General features: G+C 49.9%; 4 protein-coding genes across 4 annotated transcripts; 2 read left to right on the forward strand and 2 right to left on the reverse strand.

The window, feature by feature from the left end:
* Positions 1-49: 49 nt before the first annotated feature.
* On the reverse strand, positions 50-3,915 carry K441DRAFT_604237 (RSC complex subunit Rsc9). Its single transcript, XM_067645334.1, has 6 exons — positions 3,674-3,915; positions 3,405-3,620; positions 3,085-3,341; positions 2,626-2,952; positions 1,564-2,569; positions 50-1,511 (listed from the first exon to the last, which is right to left on the reverse strand). Exons 1-6 carry the CDS (start codon positions 3,766-3,768, stop codon positions 470-472), a joined length of 2,943 nt encoding a protein of 980 aa, XP_067507843.1. The 5' UTR covers positions 3,769-3,915; the 3' UTR covers positions 50-469.
* Positions 3,916-4,192: 277 nt separating this feature from the next.
* Positions 4,193-6,094, forward strand: K441DRAFT_543983 (uncharacterized protein; the record flags this gene model as incomplete). Its single annotated transcript, XM_067642757.1, has 4 exons — positions 4,193-4,378; positions 4,487-4,642; positions 4,694-5,042; positions 5,388-6,094. The coding sequence occupies 4 exons, from the start codon at positions 4,193-4,195 to the stop codon at positions 6,092-6,094; spliced, it is 1,398 nt and encodes a 465-aa protein (XP_067507844.1).
* A 2,143-nt stretch (positions 6,095-8,237) lies between these two features.
* K441DRAFT_654458 (uncharacterized protein) lies at positions 8,238-10,834 on the reverse strand. Its single transcript, XM_067647683.1, has 3 exons — positions 10,329-10,834; positions 10,102-10,248; positions 8,238-10,050 (listed from the first exon to the last, which is right to left on the reverse strand). The coding sequence occupies exons 1-3, from the start codon at positions 10,405-10,407 to the stop codon at positions 8,678-8,680; spliced, it is 1,599 nt and encodes a 532-aa protein (XP_067507845.1). The 5' UTR covers positions 10,408-10,834; the 3' UTR covers positions 8,238-8,677.
* A 1,891-nt stretch (positions 10,835-12,725) lies between these two features.
* K441DRAFT_684876 (uncharacterized protein) lies at positions 12,726-15,257 on the forward strand (the record flags this gene model as incomplete). Its single annotated transcript, XM_067651827.1, has 6 exons — positions 12,726-13,118; positions 13,171-13,283; positions 13,336-13,592; positions 13,644-13,773; positions 13,820-14,403; positions 14,449-15,257. 6 exons carry the CDS (start codon positions 12,726-12,728, stop codon positions 15,255-15,257), a joined length of 2,286 nt encoding a protein of 761 aa, XP_067507846.1.
* Between the last annotated feature and the right edge of the window lie 4,968 nt (positions 15,258-20,225).

The raw sequence follows: 20,225 nt of genomic DNA on the forward strand, positions 1-20,225 counted from the left end.
ATAAGACCCTATAGTAGATTAGATAAGGGAGATGAGAACAAACCTCGCCCCACATAGTTATAGATTATATAGATTATATAAATGTATACGAAGGAGAATTGAAAACAACCATAGAACCTACATTGAAATGTAGAGGCGAGACTAGTGAAAAGGCAGCTTTCATCGTATTTCAAGTCCGACTTTAATTAATATATATATCACCGTTTCGGTAAAACTGGGAACTTTTTATGAAGGAATAAAAAGACTGTCGCTCGAACCCAGCCTCGAAATACCAGCCAAACACCTTTAGGTATCTCTACAACCGGACGAGAAACTGTCCCGTCCCATTCCCTTCTAGGACGCCAGCTCCGAAACGCCGAGCCAACTATATCGTACAGCCCGGAAACTCTCGAATAAATTTGCCGAAGCCTAGAACCCCGGAAAACTAGCCAATACATCGCCCTCATTAAATCCCCTGCCTTGAAAAACCTCATCCGCCACCAGCTGCGATCGCCTTGTTCAGACTAACCATATACTCCCTCAGCGTAATGTTATGTGCCATAACAAAATACAACTGGTCCTTGACTGGCGCGAATACTCTCTTAACCCAGCCGTCGCTTTCCTCACTCTGAATACTCCCATCGCTGCTAGTGCTGACCCTCCGATCCACAGGCTCACCAGGGCCCTCCAGCTTCGCCATTTGCCTGGCCAAGTTCCTCAGCACAAGCACACTCGCGAGCGGCAAGCCAGCAGCATCGCTCCGCTCATCCGTCGCCGTGTTCATCCACTTGAGCGATGGCTGCGGGTTCGACAACCCGGGGCCCATGCCCATGGACTGCATCTGCGCGTAGTTCAGCTGCGCCGAGCTTGTCAGGAGCGTCGAGTTGGACGGGGTGCGGTTGTGCTTCTGGCGCTGGGCGCTCTTGCTGGACGCATCCGGAAGATGCGTCTTGACGTGCTGGCCGACCTCGTACGCGGAAGCCGAGCCGGTCACGGGATCGAAATGTGTGCAGCCACCCCAGTGGCAGTTGTAGCGGAGGGTTGGCGACGTCGCTTCGCCATTTGTCATGCTGATGTCTGGTTTGGTTTCTAGGAGCCATTTGCCCGTGTCGTCACGTGGCACTTTGAGATGGGCGGAGAGCACGTGTTCCCACATCTGCTTAGCGGTGGGAGCGTATTCGCCGCATTCCGCGATGGCAGCGGAATGTTTTGTGTCGGCATGGCCGTTCAGGAGAGCTGGAGCCTGCCATTGGCATCGCATGTAGGGGCGGCGACCAATGGGGTCAACTGGAATGGAGCGCGGTCGAATGCCGCGAATAGTGTATTTTTGCTGGGTAGTGCTAATCTGAAGGACCTGGGCCGTGGCTCCAGGGAAGGTTGAAGATACGTTTGTGATGAAGTCCTTGGCTGGCATAAGCATTTTGTGATGAGGCTGCGCTTGCATTACGTCGTTAAACGCCTGGTTGTAGGCGCCCCACAGGTTAATCTGCGTGATTTCGCCTGCTGGGTCTTCTTCAAAACAGGTCCGCAGCCTAAAAGGCAAGTTAGAAAAGCATGAAAATAAGCGTAAGAGGTTCTTCATACCATTGTGAACTACGCTCCGGTTCTTCGAGGGCTACAAGCTGCTCAATAATTGCGGATGATAGCTTTGGTGCAGTCTCTGGGGTCAGAGCTGACTTAGTGGGAGGCTTCGTCCTCCCTCGAAGCTCCTCGGTGTTTGCATTGTAGAGAAGCAACCGGACGAGCTGATTTACCAAGCCTTCTAGATTGACACTGTGAATGAGAATTTCCACGTTATCAATTACAGCAGTATATTGGTAGAGGAAGTCGAGACAAGCATTTCTTAGTTCTTCGTCCTCGATCAACAGCCAATCACAAATGTGTTGTAGAGTTGCGATTGGTACATCAGTTAGCCGATTATTTGCCTCCAGGTTCATGGATATTCGACCAAGTGCTCTTAGTGAGGTTATGATCCGACCACGGTCGGTAGAGTCTACTTGCGCAAGTAGTGACCGGTATAGAGGATCCTGTGAGTCCAGTGTCCAGTACTTTGTCAGCTGCTCAGCAATCTCGAGTGAGTAGTGCTGTAGCTCGATAATAGTAGAATGTCGTGGAAGGTTCAAGGCAATAACAATTAAGTCCCGAACGAGAGGTAGCCTGGAAACATACTGCGCATTTTCTTCGAGCATGGCCATATTGCGAAGGATCAGACCTGCTTCGTGGACTCTGCCTAATGCCGCTGTGACGTCCTCAGGTAGCAGATCATCTTGCATGTCAATAACCGCGAGTGATCGTATCCTCTGTAGTAAGTCTGGTGTGCCGGTCAGGCCGTTTAGCACATTCTTCTCTTGGTTCATCTCGTCATCTCGGTAAGATATCTCCCACTTGACGTCATAGAATAGGGAGGCTACTTCGACGACCTTCACGATCAGGGCTTCAGCAAGTCCAGGAAAACCATCGAAACGGTACTTGTCGCCTCGTTCATGAGAAATCTTGACTAAATGGTGAAGGGCGTATGCTTCTTCTTCTACATTATTGGACTGAAGAGCAAGAAGAGCGCGTATGTAGATATTTGGGCCCATGAAGCCAGCTGCGCATTGGCGATGAGCATAATTTACCTCAACTAAAAATGACGGCACTACTTACTGCCTGGAAGCATCATGCCCTTGTGCTGCTGTACCCCTCTCGAAGCCCTACTGGCTGCTGCAAGCCTATTGCGAATGTTCCTAAAGTGCTCTGGATTATTCCCAGGAGTAGCAACCGGTTTTACAGCAGAAGGTAGAGGCGGACGTGGTTCGTAGTTTGCAATAGTCATTGCAGCGCCAGTGGAACCATATGTGCCATTGGTTTGTGCATGTGCACTGCCTGAGCCTGGTGTTGGAGAGTTCATATTGCCAGAAGACTGACGTGTTTGCCTAGTATAGGAGAGGTCTGGTTGAAAGAGGACTCGCTGTGGTGGTGCGTGGCGAAGGGCTGGAAAAAGTAAGTTAGTGAAGGTTCGCTCGAAACAGTGTGAAGATGTGGCTTGGGAGAGGAAGTTGCGATACAACGAATCTTTCATCGTTGAAGCATTGCGCATGAATTGCAAGTAGAGTGACGTCTCACCTCGAGTGATTCTGCCACCTGTACTCCCAGGCTCATCAATGTCCATCTTGTCTTCCTTTGGGGTCTTATGTGTATCTTGGTCCGAGTCGTCGCTATCTTTGTCCTGGCCGTTTGCTAGACTTTCAGCTTCGCGACTCACTGGCCGAAAATAATTCTCAACAGTTCGATTTAAAAGATCGCCACCCTTTGCCGACACATCTTCTAATATTTCCTTGGGAGGAGGTTCGCGCTTGTGGACGTCTGATATCTCGTAGGCGCTAGGCATATTATGCTAGTGTCAGCTTGTGATTACTGTGTAGTGGTTGAATGAATGGTCATACGCGAGGTTCTTGTAGAATGCGCTTTTCACAATAAATGCCTGAGTTGTCACGTTTGAGCTGCCTGGAAGAAATTCGGCAGCAATTCTCCTCCAAGCTAACTTATTGCCCTTTGTATCCGAGACTTTATCATATCCACCTTCCTCGCATACCCGCTTGTATAATCGCAGGAGGTCAATATGCCTAGTGCCGACTTTGGGTTCGCGTTCGAAATGAGTTCTGCCAGCCAAGTCAACGCCTAATTCCCCGCCATGCTCAGATACATTACCCACCCTCGCTTTTCGTGGTACTTTTCCAGTTTCTCTATAAATTCATCGTATTCTGCGGTGCGTTCGATTGAGGGTTCGCGTTGACGAGCAGGAGCCATTGCAGACGCAATGCGCGATCACAACAGGAAGAAAGGAGACACAAGCACAGGCACGGAGAAGCAAAGGACCTGCACAAGCCGCATTCGGGATTTGAAGCGTAACAGAGGGATTCAAGATGTGATGGACCAGCGTCTACAGTTTTGAGGCCTGTATTCGTCGCATCCTCGACGCGCCCAGCTTCATTTCACACCCGGATTAAGCCAGCCTCCGAGGGTCTTGGCACCGTTATGTCTTGCACGAACTTCTCCTCTTCACCTCCAACCATCTCTCGCTGCATAATACCACTCCACCTCAGAGTAGACTGTTCCAACAGCTCTGACTGTGTAGAATTAGTTTATCTATTACAACACTTTGCTCACGATACTAATTAGCCGCTCTACTAGGATATTGGCCATGCGAAGACCTCCCATAGTCCCAGAGGACATGTCAACAAGTCTTATCAGTCTTCCATTATTGAAGTTTTCTTATGCCCTTGATGCATCTACTGAGACTGACAAGTTTTCATGGAAGCATACAGTACAAAATCTCTTTGTTGTCTTTGATTCTTTCCGCAACGGTCCAGGTTTGCGCTCTAAAATGATGAAGATCGTGCAGGGGAGTCAAACATTGGTATGATCATTGCATACCGTTGCCAAAACGTCCTTATGAATTCATCTCCTACCCTAATGATTATTTTCCTTTCCTTCACTTCCCTAACCTCATCTCTTTCACTCTTAGGAATCTGTTGATATTGAAGAAAAAGTCAAGAGTGCACTTAATGTTGTCGAATCAATGCGGAAATACGGTATCGAAATTCGTAACGAGCAACTTCCTGTATCAGCTCTTGTCCGATGCCCCTTGTTGGCCATCAGGTATAATTTACCTGACAGTAAAGTATAAGTGATGTATTCTCTTTGTTTTGACTACTTCTCTTACTTTGGCCAGATCCGCAGACTCCAACTAAAATTTACTTCTGAAAGTGACTTCACCACTGTCTACGATCTACTTATCAGCATGGGTTGTCGAATCACTCACAGTATTCCAGCGTCTAACTGCACAGCGTCTACTAAAAGTGAAAATGCGGGGCCATCCTGTCCACCGTCATCTTTAGCCTCACTTAGCAGCCACTCGGCACTTCCTCCTACGCATGTTGTCGGATTAAACAACCAAACAACTTCTATTCAGCCATCTTTCTCTCAAGGCTTGGATGCAATGTCTTCGGTAGAGGTTGTGCGACCTCAAACAATGCAAACACTACTTCCATCGCAGATTTCACAATCGACTGCGTATGAACGTTGTACGAATCAATCCGAGCCCTATCCCAATGTGACTTCGGCCCAGCATCTGGTACAAAATCCACGCCCACTCGACTCTGAACAGCCCGTCTATTCTTCAATAGTTCACCAAAATGCTTCTCGTGGCCCACCTCCCTTACATGTCCACCGGTCCTCCACTCTTCCTTCTCACACAACAACGGAAGCTCACCATAGCATTCAACCCTCTGCGTCTTCAGACGCTAGAGAGAAGGCTGGCTCTATGCGCTTCATTCAGGGTCATGATCAGCACTATGAGAACGTAGTGAGCACTGCAGGCTTGCTGTTGGCATCGCCGTCTTTAGAATCGGGCTTCGTTGAAAGAGCTATTGACCCTATAACCTCGACGACAAGACCTCACTGCTCTCATCTGCAGACTATCACTGAAAATGAAGCTGCATCTAGCCAGAGACCGTGGACAGCTCCTGTCTCTCAGGTAGAAGATACTCTTACCTGGCTCGTTCCTCCAAGACGCGAGTTACCGTTTCAAAGAACCTCCACTCTGCAAAAGGCTACTGGAATATGCCCAATTGAGAACTCAAGTAGGCCATCAAGTTCGACCGCTGACCTTCCTCCCTTACCTAAGCCAAATTTTGTTAAGGATTTTGCAAGAACGACGACACGACCAACCATGACGCATTATCAAAGCTGCAATGGTTATGATGGCCAGCAGCGGGGTGATCTGAATGGCCAACAAACCCATCCGCCTGCTTCGGACAATTCAAGAGGCTCGACCAAGGAACGTCTCTCTGCGCATTCTGATCTGCAATATTCTTCCATAGTAAGACCTAGCACTTCTAATGCGACGGCCGATCTATCCGAGATGGCATACCTCGACCGAATCATCACACGTATCTCAGCCGAAGCAACTCCAGGCGATGCTGAGAATCTCGCAGCCTATACGACTCTGCCAGCTGACGAGAGAAGAACGGTGATAAATGACTGGATGATGCAGCACATTGAAGATGATGACTTCTTGACGTTATGTCAGGATGTTTGGGGGTGTTGGCAGAGAATTGGCTTGGGGTTATGAAAGCGTAATGTTTCAAATATGACATTGGTTTGATCTGATCTGATCTGACTACCTGTGCGCGTAAAAAATGGTGCCGCTTGCTGAGCTAAAAGGTTTCGCCATGTACACTGAAGAGTTATCCATGCATTCATTATTCGATATATCTTATTTGCTCTGGGATCTCACGGCGGCCCTGAATTGCTCTGGAAGTGGATGTTTTACTTTGTCACGAGTAGTTTACTGCTTGTTAAAATACCATCCTAGCTTTGTATATAGTTAACACTTCACTTTGACCATACTTTGAATTTCTGGGCATGTCACAAGATACGACATCACCTTAACACGGGTCATATCTGCATAGAAAATCCTGAATTTAAACTTTCCGAAAGTCTTACCCATCGCACCTTCACAATTTCTCCCCGTTGCATCCTTCCTGCGCAGCCGAAATATTCATCAATTCCAACGTATCCTGAAGTTATCCCAGCGCCTAACAGTGGAATTTTTCTTTGAAAGTCCGAAACGCCAATGCCCCTCCATTCCCGATGACCCACTTACAACTTCCCAATTCTACCGTTGCTTATTGCTCGTCAGTCATCTAGAACCCTCTCACCTCAGCAAGCGCCGCTCTCAAGGAACCCAGGCCTAACCCAGTTGACGTGTCTCCCATTAAGTTTCATTCCACGTTCCACTCTGCTGCACGCAGCCTCATTTGCCCCTGACACCCAATTACCGAAGGCCCACCGCGCCCCACAACAAAAGCGAAGCCGAGCACAAAGCGAAGCCGAACAGAAAGCGAAGCCGAGCAGAAAATGGGGCTGACTAGCGAGCGGTCATCGCAGCCTACCGAGCCGGCATGACGGGGCCGGGCCTGGCTCGCCGGTGCAGAACGACGTCGCACGGACGCCGCCGGCGCCGCGGCGTTTGAAAGAAAGCAGTTAGCGGCTCTGATCATGGTGCAAAAGCGACTTAGCGCGAAACAGTAGCAACGAAACTGCCGGCTCCCGGTTTATCCATAGCCGCCTTGAAACAAACCGTGCTGTGGTGGGTTAATTCAGCGAGGAGGCTGAGCAGGCAAACTTAGTGGCTAGGTTCAGGGAGGCACTGCACAGTAAAATAAGCTGGTCGCCGGGCTCGGGTAGGACGAACCGTTGGGGCGCGGAGGCTCAGCTTTTTCTTTGTACGCGTGGAGGCTCTTTTCCTCCTCACCCGATTGCGCAAAACTGTGAGTTTTGGTGCGGCTGTGGTAGTCGGACGCCTGGGTTGTCGCCCCCGGTCCCCTGTGTGCTGGCCGTACCGCGAGCCCGAAAAGAAAATCAAAAGTCAGATCGAACTTGATTTCACGGCTGTTGACGACAAGTGTCCGATGTGGGAAGATGCCGACTTTCGCGGCAACCCGTTCGGCACGCTAGGAACTCGCTGCAGAGGCGCATGGGAATGGAGCAAAAGCGCACGTGTGCAGAGCGCAGGGCGCGGGAGACGGGGTTTTTGCTTGGGGAGCGTGCGTTCGGGAGGGTGGGGGCGATGGGGGAAGGGCGGGGGGNGAAGCGGGGGTTAAAGCGGGGGTTGAAGCGGGGGATGAAGCGAGGGGAAAGAAGCGGAAACAGCTAACTGTTAGTTCTTGCTCTTTCCGTGTTTCTTTTGGAACGACTCTCGACACCTTCCGTATTTCTTTTGGAACAACTCTCGACATATAATTACACATATAGCTAGATGGAGCTACGCGTGAGAAAATTTTCTAGTTGGAAATTTGAGGAAGGCCCGCGTCCGTGACTTGGGGCAGGGGTCGCGCTGGTCGCGTTGTCAGTGAGGAACCTGCTGCTTGGGACTCTAGGAGAAGCTATTCGTGATGGTTTGACTTTGGAGGCTCGGCTTGAAGGATTCGTGAGCGATACGGGCCACAGGATATCTGGGCGTGGGAGAGTGTGGAGGTAGCAATGGTCACAGTGCGAATCAGCTCCTGTGATAGGTGCTTTGAAAACTCTGTATGGAAGGCGTTTGTGGGGGTTCAGCCTTACACGACTGCTTTGCAACGTCAGCTGTATCGAGGCTGAGCAACTGCACCCACCCACCCGCATTAAAACCGATTGCCTTCTTTCACAACGGCATCTCAAAGGTGCACACGTTAGCAGCATGTTCTAGATAGCAAACGAATTTTCATCTGATTCCGACCTAGCTAATAAACACAAAGACATGTAACTCCGGTATTCCCAGTCTATTATTTTAGAAACCCCCACATATGCCGCCGCCTTCTGATATCACTTGTCCGCCGACCGCAATATGACATAAACGCACGCTTGCTTTCCATTTGTTTGCACGCGGATACGCTAGAAAGGGAAGAAAAGAAGCAGTTGTAAAAGGAGTAAAAATGACACAGGGGTCAGGTAGATAGGCTCGGATCAGGAAATATACACAGGCGAGCCGGGGCTACAAAGGGTGCAAATGTGCAAGGGTAGTCGGAGACACTCGACACTTAAAGGTTTAAATGGTTTCCGGTAGTGACAGATATCATTCGGATCAACATCGTCATGAGTCATGGCGTCGTGAATTTGTGACGAAGGGGTGGGGTGTGACGAGTCTGAACGGGCATTCTATTTGGGCCATTTGTCATAACCATATCGGGTATGAGTTTGTCATCTCAAGACCACCGTCAATAGGCGCCTCTAGAGATGGGAGGCAAAAGCTCCAGGGGTTGCTAGTGACAATATCATCAATGCTGTTCGGAATAGCAATAGACCGAGGTGCACTGTAATCGACTGCCGAGTAAGCTGTAGAGCTATCGGATCGCGTGGTGGCAGCTGCATAGGTCGAAGGGCTTGAGAGTGCCTTTGATGATTGGATATCCTCGACGGTAGGGGATTGATAAGAGGTCGCGTCTGAATCAAACCTAGGCTCCTGCTCAAAGAAAAGATTGTCGTTCGAACGCCTCAAATACGCCGAGTCAAGAGAACTACGGGAGTCATTGGTAGGCATCGACGTAGGAGCCGGGCCAAGGTCGTTAACCATGGATGTGGAGCTCATGCGGTATGCTGGAGGGTCACGCAATTGCACGGTATCATCCCAGTAAATCGGATCGTTGGCCGCAGAGGTTGGATTCCTGACATCCACATCTCCAAAGAGTGCGGGTTCACCAATCTCAGACTGTGCACCGGAAGAAGACACAGTCAAGCCTGGAAGGCTGTGTCGATTGGATTCTCCGCTGTGGGAGGTGGGCTGGGTGCCATTGTTGATAAGCTTGCTGGGGTCCAGAGGAAGGTCCCCAGCCGACCACAAAGGATTGTTCAGCCCGGCAGAAGGAATAGCCCAATCATTCTCTGAATTTGGGAGAAATTCCTGCGATGGAGAAGTCGACAAGCTATCCAACCCGAATTGGCCATTACTCGGAATGATTGAGTTCATCCAAGGCCACTGCTGAGAAAAAGTGTCACTGAGATGGCTGTCGCTAGGGGAGCTGCAATCTTGACTAGCAACCGCATTGATAGGCTGGCTGTTGTACACGGACTTCGGCGGGTCATATTTAGTGCCATTGACCTCAAGTGTCCCAGTCAAGGGAGTAAGAGGGAGGCTGTCGACTGAGCGTTGAGCAGAGCCAAAAATGCCGTAAAAACTATTGTCCGACAGCGGGAGAGTATCGACCGAGCGTTGAGCGGGGACGTCTGACCGTCCATAAAATCGCTCTATGCTGTCGTGCGAGTGGTGGCCAAGAGCAGACGAACCGTGCAAAGTATGAGCCCGTGGAATCTTGTATGGAGCGCCGGAAACGTGAGCAGCGTTGTTCAACCTGTGACAACGCTTGTGATGGCCGTTCGCGAAGACTGTTAAAGTGCTTTCTGAGTGTGTTGTAGTAAGTCTAGGCTTAGCCTTCGCTCCGTGCTGAGCGAGCTTCAAAGAGCTAGTGTCTAGCTTCAGGTCGAGACTGTCCTTCTTCAAGCCGCAGATGCATTTAGTGCCGTGGTGACAGCAGCAGCTAGTTTCATCGACTGCAGCATGATTAGAGACCCCATCGACACCAGTATCATCTAGATTCTCACCCTTCAAATCGCCCTTGTCTTTGGCCTTGTCCTTTTTGTCACCACAATCGCATTTGGCGTGGTGGGACTTGGACTTGCGAGCACCACGACAATGCTCGCATTGTTTAACAGGACGGCCCTTGGGGTTTATGTGGTGAAGCTCCCGATCTAAGATATAAAGTTCAGCCTATGATTTGTTTTCCAGCAAAAACATCATTGCGTCAGCAAACGTGGTCGAGGAGATATACCCGAATGCGTGCAACCGCTAACACGATGGCCCTTAATGCAAGAGGCACAGGCAAACTTCTCTCCATCGATAACAGGCATGCTTGGAAGATTACGGCCGAGAGCGGTCGAGGCAGACTGGACGCGGTCGGTCGGATGATCTGTATGTGAGGCTAAATGAGAAAAAAACGTATGGGTTCAACGACAGGCGAAGTCGCTGATCGCTGCAAGCCGGCGGGAGAGGAAGAATAGATAAGTCGCAAGCAACCGAGCAAAGAAGATCCAAATAAACGAGTCGGGTATCTATGTATGGGACAGTAAAAACGCCTTGCAGAGCAGCAGAGGACCGTCAAACGCCGCCGACGACACCGGGTAGAGCCAAGAGTGGAGTGGAATGGAGGTAGAGGGCAGATGAGGCCAAGCCGTGCACCAGAAGGCGCTGGCCGTAACGCGTTGGACCAGGAACGCTTTGGAGCGACCAAAACGACAAGCTATGTGGTAAATCCGGTGATGGGAGGTTGTTGAGGAGAAGGCAAGAACGAGAGTAGAGGGCTCGAAGATGGAGGATGGCCGGGTTTTAGTTGCAGCGACGCAACAGGGCTAGTCAATCGCCATTTGACACTGACAAGCACGACCCCGATTCTTTTTCTTCACCCACCGCTGCTGAGATCAGGCATCGTGAGCGAGCACGGCACTTGGACCCTGCCGGCTGCCTTGCGCAGATTCATGAGGCCTGCAGCCCAGCCAGCCCCCCCCCAGACTGAAGACGGTGCCTCCAGCTGCATCGCTGCATCGCTGCGTCTCCATCGCCCCAGCGCTGTCGCTTTCGCAATGCCTGTCACCAGCATTCTCCAGGCACGACCCTCCGCCCGCCTCAACCCCCCTCGACCCCTTCGAACCCCATGCTTTCTGCTACTGCCCGTGCGACCGCACCCACCGTGGGTTTTGATTGCCACCGTACTCGCACTCCCCCAGACCGATGACTTGCAGTCGCACCCGCGCTTACTGAGGACCTAACCCGCTCCAGCCTACGACTAAGCCAGTCCTCGCTGGGACAACAGCGAACGTGACGGGCACTCTGACAACGTTTCTTTTGTGATCTGAAGATGAGCTTGCGCAACCGCCAGCATCACGCGACGTCGTGAGCACTACAGCGCCTTGACAACGCAGGCCACGATTCCATCGGTTTGGTATAAGCAATGCTTTAACTGAAAAGTGTTTTTTTCCTCCGCCTGTTGGTGACGCTATTGATTGGCGTTGATGGGGGACGGTTGCCAAGCCGGTGATCCACAGAGTGTGTTCTTAGTGAATTCTCTGCAGCGAATGGCAGCCGGCATGTTCCTTACTAGTTGTGCCACTACTTTCAGGAACATTGTGGGCTGCTATATTGCGCCCAGCTTCGGGGCTCCATGCAGGTGATCCGTGAGACCAGAGATTGTACAATAACAGTAGCTACATCCCCGAGGTATCTTTGTGCGAATCAATGCAGTGCCGAGGCACATGCTCCAGATGGAGCCATGTAGCCATGCAGCCATGGAGCAATGGCATCAATATGAGCAAACTGCGGGATCTGGGGCTGGCCAGCCCAGCCTGAAACAACCAGGTACGTGTATAACATTTCACGGTCCAGCATGGCAGCGGTTTCTGCAGTTGGACGTTTCAAGCAGGAGTGCATGCCATGGCTTTCACCAATTCGACGCGGCGGGCTTCAACGCTGGGCAGCTCGGAGCACAAGGGCGCAGTTATTCCGTCTTGCACAGCGTACCTCTTCAGGAAAACTCCCCCGCCCTTCGGATAAAATGGACCACAAGACGCCGAAGGAGAGTGGAACGGTTGACAGCATCGCCGCAGCATCGCCGTACACATTCCCATGTACCTCTTTATACGTGTTTAGATGACGGGAAATAGAAGCATGCAGACGGCGAGAGGAAGGCTCGGGCATTAAATAGAAATTCCATACTCGCAATCCAGTCAGCTTGCCCAAAGCCCTTCTCACCGTGACGGGAGCAGCCTCCTTCCGCTCGCTCCGTTTCAGGACCGATGAGGAGCACAGGTTCTCCCGACCCGGCGCGATCACCAACAACAAACGTGCATACTCGAAAGAGGAACACTTGGATGCAATCATGGCGGCTTCGAAATGAATCCATTGCTGCGTTAACCTCTTATTTTTGGTCGCCGCGCTTTCATGATGCGGCTGCCTTCATCCTCTAATGCGCTAGTACAGATGGCGTAAAGCGCGACCTCGCTCAAGGTGAAAAACCACACGCGCCTCGGTCTCCGTTGCTCACTTTCTTCCTCCTCCACCACCGCCCGCACATCTCGAAGCGCCATCATCTCTATCCGCGCGGAAAAGCTTCCACCCGGTCCACCCCATCTATTGTCTGCCAGTGCCCTTTAAACTCGTTCCCCGCGACAAAACCATGGCGTCTGGCGGATCATACCCCGATCCTGACGCCGCGCAAGCAGGAGGTGCCTCTGCTGGCCTCTACGTGAACAATCAGAACGGAGGAATGTCGCCTCCCCAACCACAACACCAGCAAGTAGATCCGGAGTTGCAGCTGCAGGAAAACCTCTCGCAGCATCTATCACGCAGTGCCATGATGTCAGCTGGCCCCCCGCAGGAAAACCCTATGAACGCGTCTCATCATCACCTCCAAACTCCGAATCGGCCCACGCACTCACCACAGCAAATGGCGCAAACTGTCATGAACCTTGAAGACCATGCTCCTTATGGCGAACACCCGGACGTATCCTCCAGCCAACGAAAGCGTTCAAAGGTATCAAGAGCCTGTGACGAATGCCGAAGGAAGAAAGTGAGACGGATTTGTTCATCCTAAATGCGCAATCCTTGCTGAATTTCTGTAGATTCGGTGCGATGCCACCTCTGAGAATGGACCCGAAGCGTGTTCGAGCTGCAAGCGTACCGGCGCACGATGTCAATTCAGTCGCCAACCAATGAAGCGAGGACCTAGCAAAGGGTGCGCTAAATTTAGTCTTGTATACAACTTGAATCGCTAATCCTATCCGCAGATATATCAAAGAGTTAGCAGACCGGCTAAATACACTTGAAAGCCAAATCGCAAATCCGCACCCTCCTCCCCAGCCTGGATATGACATTCCTTACGTTGGCATGGGGGATCAGGGTTTATCCGGCTTGCCAGACATGCAAACACCAACTCAGTATTCAAGGAAACGTACTCACTCAATATCAGAAGGCTTACCGGACCCCTATGGCCCAGGACACCGTCCCGCTATGGGATGGTCTGGCCAGGACTCAACTCAGCGTGGTATATATGACTTCCCGCCAATCCCTAACGCCTTTTCTAATATTGATCTAGCACTTGTCGGAGACCAATATTCTCCCAATGGTGCCGCTCAAGGTGGATATAGGCGGATGAGTAATTCTTTCGGAGATATTGCATTAGCAGGCAGCTTGATACAAGGTTCGAACGAGGGTGTTCTCAAAGCGTAAGCATTCTTCCACACGATTCAGCTGATTGCTAATAGCCTTAAGTTACTACCACTTGATCCATCCTACGCTACCAATCTTAGCGGCAGACTCTTCATCACTGAATCGCTTGACAGGTTGCCCGGCGGGGCTACGAGACGCTTTCTTTCAGGCTTTGGAATGTGCGGTCCGTTCTTTTTCCGCTTCAGGCCTCCCGCAGGCTGAAGTTAGTATTGTACAGCTTTTGCACCGCACTCTAGACCTAGTAGAGAAAGCTCAACATACTCTGGATGATGGCGATTCAGCCCGTCGGTTCTATAACCATCTCGTATACACGCAATCCCTCGCTTTCTTGGCGTTTGCGTCCGACAAGTCCGGCCCCGGGGCGATGAATAGTTCAGCTGAACTGCTTGGCCGGACGGCCGGTCGAATTTCCCAGTTAGGTCTAAACGATGCGAAAATGATCCAAAGCGTTCGGGAGCAGGACCCAGAGGCGGTAGACGTTGCCCGTCGACTATTTTGGACTGTGTTCATTCTAGACCGTTTCCACGCCTCCAGCATGTCCAAGGATTTGCTCATGCCCTTATTCTGCGGCAGTGTATCCCGTGATGACTTTAACGCGCTTGGCGAAATCGGCTATCATCTTGCCCGTAAGCAGTATCCCTCCTTTTCTCATGCATACTAACATCGTAAAGGCGCTTCAGACATAGTGGGTCAGATCGCCTATTTAATTCGGACGAACAGTATTCCAAACATTGAACCTCAATCCCCGCACGCCTTTGCCACTATGACTTCGACGTCTGCGCCATCCTTGTATCTGAATGGCCAACTAGCTCGTTTCAAGGAGTCCCTAGATTTGACCAATCTCTTGAGCAATTCTCCTCCCCATTTGGCCTACCAGTACTTGCGCATCATTGTTGCACGCCTTTCTCTATTCACTGCACCTAGTGATATTCTTGCTCTAACAAAGGAGCTCATGGCTAATCTCATCCATCCTCCGATTTCTCCCCTTAACCATATACTGGGTAGTCTTGTTGCCACTTCTCTAACCGAGCTTGCAGATCGCCCCGAGACTCAGCTTGAGGCTCTAAATGCGATTGCTGAAATGGATGACGCTATCGCCAATGGCAGTATAGTTCACAGGGGCGTGGAAGGACCAGGATGGGATGCTGCAATTCGAGACCTGCTGCACCAGAAGAAAGCCCCTTCAACAGAGCAGCAAGGTTCTGGAACTCAACCAAATATGGCAGGTCTTCAACATCTGGCTGCAGCGGCCGTTGGTGAACGTGAGGGCGCGGACGCAGGTCGTCCAGCCAGCAGCGGCGGTAATGGTGCCCCGACGGAAACCAAGAATGACGTCACAGCAGCTGTTGCCGCTGCTAGTGAGGCTGCAGTAGCTCAGGCAACTGCTGCTGCTGCCCAAAAGCAACTGCAGAACTCCGCCGCACAGTCCTATGACCCGACCGCCCTGGTTAAAGATGGTTTCATGAGCTCTCTCGGCTGAGAGTTGAGTCGGACGCCTGTGCGCACCCTAGTCAACGCCACAGAAATTAGGCTCGATCCCGACACGTGGAAAGTTAATTTGGCCTGCCTTAGCGCCCTCATTTCGGAGTGAATGACTACTTTTGTTAACACTTGCGCAACACATGCCTGGACGGCCACATCCACTATATACGACTGCTCAGTCAAAGAATACCTAAGTTTCACAACAGTCCGGTAGCTGAGCCGTCAATAAAAGGAAACAGAGGATGACTCCTCGCTTGTCTAGATTGGATTGTATCGCACAATGTTCATCTTAACCCTTGCGCTGTCATGCGCTTGCACCACCTTTATTCCCTGTATCTATACATTTCCCCCTATCTCCACAAGAAGCGAGCTGCGCACTAGCTGCGCGCTTGCTTACCGTGCTTTCGGTTTTTTTTTCACTTCTGCTTATACCCTCTAAATATTTGACCTTTTATCTAACCTTTTTGTTAACGACGGGCTAGGAGGATGAAACCACACGAAACGGTGCGGCGGGATGGGAAAACCCCCATCCTCAGCGAGAGCAGGAGGGGAAAACGGCTTGGAAAAAAACCGGAGATGGCGTTTTTTTCTTTCTCTTTTTTTCTGTGGAACTACTATTAAGTTACTTGGGCGAGCCCAAAGTCAAAATCGTGTACTCGTAAATCTCCAACACGCAAGCTCGAGCTCGAGCCACCCTATGTCCCCCTACACTCAGACCAAAAAAATACCGAAGATTTAGGTTGCTCCCCAAGGCCTCAGTCTGCTTACTCGTGTAGCGTAGCGTGGAATGACCTTAGTATCAGCGTCGATCGGAGGGGAGGTGGGGTAGCGGGAATGTGGAGTGCGACGGGATGAACCGTTTGCGGAGGCGGCGGATGGTTTCGGATGCTAGCGAGTGGCTGCCGGCCCTCCAGGCTGTGGTGGGGCTGCTCTAAATCCAATCAAGCAGCTCGGTAGAAAACAAGGTGGTTTCTAGAAGGGTGCCCGATTAATATATTTGCGGGTTTATCCTGGCTTGCACATGTCCGAGGCTCTTATGCAGGGCACGGATAGTGTGGATTGGCGGGGACAAACTCCGACTGAGGCTGTGGTTTACGGCGAAATGAAGAGCATCAAGGGTTCTGGTGGAGAGCAAGGATGGAGGCAGCGCTGGTGGGGATGCATCACCCCATGCCTTAACTGCAGAGAATGTAATACGGGGAAGCCTAACTGCATGGTGGAGCGGTGCTAGTGAGGAGGGACTGCTCCGGGTTAAAGTAGTTGAGAACTGACTCGTAGGCAGAGCAGCAGTGAGAAATTCCTCGGCTTCTGCTCAAGAGCCAGGCTGGCGGCTTAGAGGAAATTGAGAGGGTAGTTCGAGTCTCTGGAAATTTGCGTGCCGACTTCCGACTTCGATCGTGGAGGGGGGACTCTGTAAAGGGAGTGCTAGGCCTGCGATGCTAATGAGCATTCGCTAATTTGCCGAAACCTCTGTAAGCCACCAAACCATTACGATACTACTTCAAGAAACAAATACTCATTCTTCTTACTTGAAAGGGCTGGCGTGGTCTAGTGTTGACAGATCGAAACAAGGGTCAGTGTGAACGGAGTCCGGTGTGTATGAGCTCGCTCCAAAACTTTTTCGAGGAATTCTTTTTATTGCATGGTAGCTTTACAACGTAACGCTGCAGTTCATATATAATCCAATGTAGAGGATTTGAAGAACTTCGAAATCAGTCATGGTAGCTTTACAACGTAACGCTGCAGTTCATATATAATCCAATGTAGAGGATTTGAAGAACTTCGAACTCATTTTTAGTGCGTAATCTACAATACCACTTTGTAACGAAAGGTTTGCACATATCTTACTTAGTACTTCGTGTCGAACGGGCGATCAAGAATGAGGACTCTGTCTTATTGCAAGAGGCTTTAGAGTCTCATTATATACACGAGGTAGGTGGCGAAAGGCTGACGACGAGGCTGACGACGACAGTTCGCAATCGCCACTCGATCGACACTTTGGCTCCGCTTTCAGGATCAGTACATTGTTAAAGGTACAGCTGCCCTGTCTTTAGGTTACTCTTGATTAAAGAAAGTAAGAATCTGTTACGTTCCACGGACTTATCAAGGGAAAAGTCAAGAGAATCAGATATTCTATATGTTCCACGTCAGTATGCTTACTCTAAATGATGTCTTAGGTATTTCAAACGTATTAAAAATAGTGCCTATGATTTCGATGAGAATCGCATGGGATTATCATTGATTGAATGTTTACTCCAAAAGGCCCAAATCTCCTGAGGTGCCTACTCAGCAAGACAAACAGAAATCTAAAACAGCACACGCAGCTCCTATAAATGTTCGAACTATATAAGGTAGGGAAATATCGAAAATATACGAAAGGAGGAGATAAAAAGGATAGCATCGCCAAAAACGACTGGGCTCAATGTAAGAAAAATACGATAGAAAATTGCACAACCTCCAGCGTATCCTGCTCGATTTTTCTACGTCTTCAGAAAGGCCAAAGCGAAAATATACGGGTTTGGCTAGCATTTAAGTAGACTGGAGAGGACGTTAGGTAATAGACATCATTTGCAAGAAGAGGTCGGGATCCATTGATGGATTCGACGAGGGGTTCGATTGGGGATTGGATCTTTCTCGCAAGCCGAACACTGACCACCTCGGCGAATAGTCTTTCTCGTCTTGCGTCTCTTCATCAATAACCTCCTGCATGCGATACCGTCCCGTTATGTGATGGGCACACGAACTCAGAATCAGGTGGTAATACACCACGATGCGAAACTAAGTACTACTCCTTGGACATTTGTTGCGCTCGACAGGCCCATTACTGTTGCTACCAGTATTCCACCCATCAGAAACTATGCTTGGTAGCTGTTATCGTTATTTAGGTGGTAGAAGGCGAGGGTTACCATGCCGTACGTGAGCGTTGGGACGACATGCTTTAACTGCAGAGGACGTAATACGGGGAAGTCGGACTGCATGGCGGAGTGGTGCTAGTGAGGAGGGGCTGCTCCGGTTTGAAGTAATTGAGAACTGACTCGTGGGCAGGTGTTCGCGATGCGAGCAGATATACCCCGGCATCTTCTCCTTGGTCGCCTAATAACTCACAGTGAATTGAGCAGGTTTTGGGGATTCGTGTGCCACGGCGTGGACTTTAGACTGGGGTTCTATAGGGAATACTATGAAGAGGCGCGATTCGGATATGCTAGTGAGGACTCGCTAATTGACTAAAGTCTAGAGATTACGGATGCTTAAGGTGCTGATACGTAACAAATCCATTGCAGTATCCCCTTGAGAAACAAATAGTTGTCCATCTCGGAAGTGGGTCTGGTCAAGTGTCAGCAGAGGCTGAATAGAAGACTGTGAACATCGTTGTACGAGGTAACTCGGGCTAAGGAAAAGGCTAGGGCGATGAGATTCTCATAGTATCAGCATGCTTCTCAGCATTTTGGAGCATTATTTTGTGTAGTATGGGGCAATAGTGTAGGATGTGGTTCATATATGGCCTGGTACTAAACAGGATTGTGTGGAGATTTGTGAAGATTTGTGAATTGATGCTTGACATCTCGTCAACGCTTCTACTGTCCACTTCGCTCCACCTTAGTAAATATTGGCGTATGGCTAAAGCCAAAGTTTCCTCTGTTGATTTGACTCATCCTGGGCTAGAGAAGAATGGGAATCCGTTACATTCTGCCGGTTAGCGACAGAGTCAGCCAAGAGAATCATATATTTCAGGACCCTATTCTCACTTGAATTTAGGGTGGAGTTTTTGCCAGTGTGGCCAACTGTCGATCGGTAGTCCGTGCACCGATGAGTAAGTAAAGAATGAGGACTCTCTGTCTATTCAAACTATGAAGAAAAGAAGCTATTTATACATGAGGTAGGTCCAGGCAACTGAGTCAAAATAGGTAATAGAAACGGGTGGTGAGACCTAGGGCACTAGGCATCAAAGACAGTAGTAAGACGGTAGTAAGACGGTAGTAAGACGGTGGTAAGAAAACCCGATCTGGATCGACACACCCCCCTAGCTTTGAGCCCCTACGGGTCAAAGCTGTATCGCGGGTCTTGGCATGGTGTTGAGTCGAATATACCCTATATCTTCCTCCTTGCTTACCTTTTTCAATTTAGATCCTTTCCTTGATATTAACCAAATTCAATTAATAAATAAATGTCTCGTGCTTCTGCCTTGGCAGAGCTTTTGTTAAGCCGTCTGCTACCATTGCTGCAGTAGGCGTCCAGTTAATCCTAATTCGATCGTTACGTACTTCCTAACGTAACCAGTGGTAGTGTATGTCGACGTGTTGGAGCTTCGTAGATAGCTCTGGCCCGTCTTTTATAAGCAGTCGAATTGTCTGTAGATTGTCGCAGTTAATCGTCTGCCTGTTATCTAAGGTTAATCCGATTTCTTTAAAGAAGCAACCCCACTAGATTAATTCTGTTCCTGCGTATAATAGAGCCATAAGCTCTACCTCTATACTTAACTTTGTTACTAACGTCTGCTTAGTAAAGCGCCAGTTAATTAGTCCCCCGAATAGGGTGAACAGATATCCTTCCGTACTACGTCTACTTATTAAGTCGTCTCCAAACGCTGCGTCACTTGCTCCCGTAAAGACCTAACTCCCTACATTATGTCCTAAGTATTTAATCGCGAGGGTCCTTTTCTGATATAGGTAGGCAATTGCTTGACGAGCTGCGGCGTCGTGTAGGGGTAAGGGGTTTTATAGGAATTCCGATAACTTGCTTAAAGCTCTCGCTGCATTAGGTCTTATAATATAGGTCGCATAGAGGAGTAAGCCGATCATCCTCTAGTAGACGTAGATGTCTTGTTTTAAAGCTTCCTCCGGATTTAGTAGGAGCTCGTCGGTGCTTATAGGTGTACTAATTAAGCGTATGTTAGTTAAATGAAAGTTATTAGCAATCTTTTTAATATAGGAGTCTTGACAGAGCCACAGCTTCCTCTAACTCCTAT

The sequence above is a fragment of the Cenococcum geophilum genome (assembly GCF_001692895.1).
Source record: "Cenococcum geophilum 1.58 unplaced genomic scaffold K441scaffold_7, whole genome shotgun sequence".
In the NCBI taxonomy this organism is placed as follows: Eukaryota; Fungi; Ascomycota; class Dothideomycetes; order Gloniales; family Gloniaceae; genus Cenococcum; species Cenococcum geophilum.

Excerpts from the sequence above, each read along its gene's own strand:
- K441DRAFT_604237 (XM_067645334.1), bottom strand. The coding sequence starts at position 3,768 with ATGGCTCCTGCTCGTCAACGCGAACCCTCAATCGAACGCACCGCAGAA. Across the intron at positions 2,953-3,084 it reads AGGTGGCAGAATCACTCGAG|CCCTTCGCCACGCACCACCA; the intron begins GTGAGACGTCAC and ends TACTTTTTCCAG. Across the intron at positions 1,512-1,563 it reads CCGGAGCGTAGTTCACAATG|GCTGCGGACCTGTTTTGAAG; the intron begins GTATGAAGAACC and ends CTTGCCTTTTAG.
- K441DRAFT_654458 (XM_067647683.1), bottom strand. The coding sequence starts at position 10,407 with ATGCCTGTTATCGATGGAGAGAAGTTTGCCTGTGCCTCTTGCATTAAG. Across the intron at positions 10,249-10,328 it reads TAGCGGTTGCACGCATTCGG|ATCGGGAGCTTCACCACATA; the intron begins GTATATCTCCTC and ends TTTATATCTTAG. Across the intron at positions 10,051-10,101 it reads AGACAAGGGCGATTTGAAGG|TCGATGAAACTAGCTGCTGC; the intron begins GTGAGAATCTAG and ends ATCATGCTGCAG.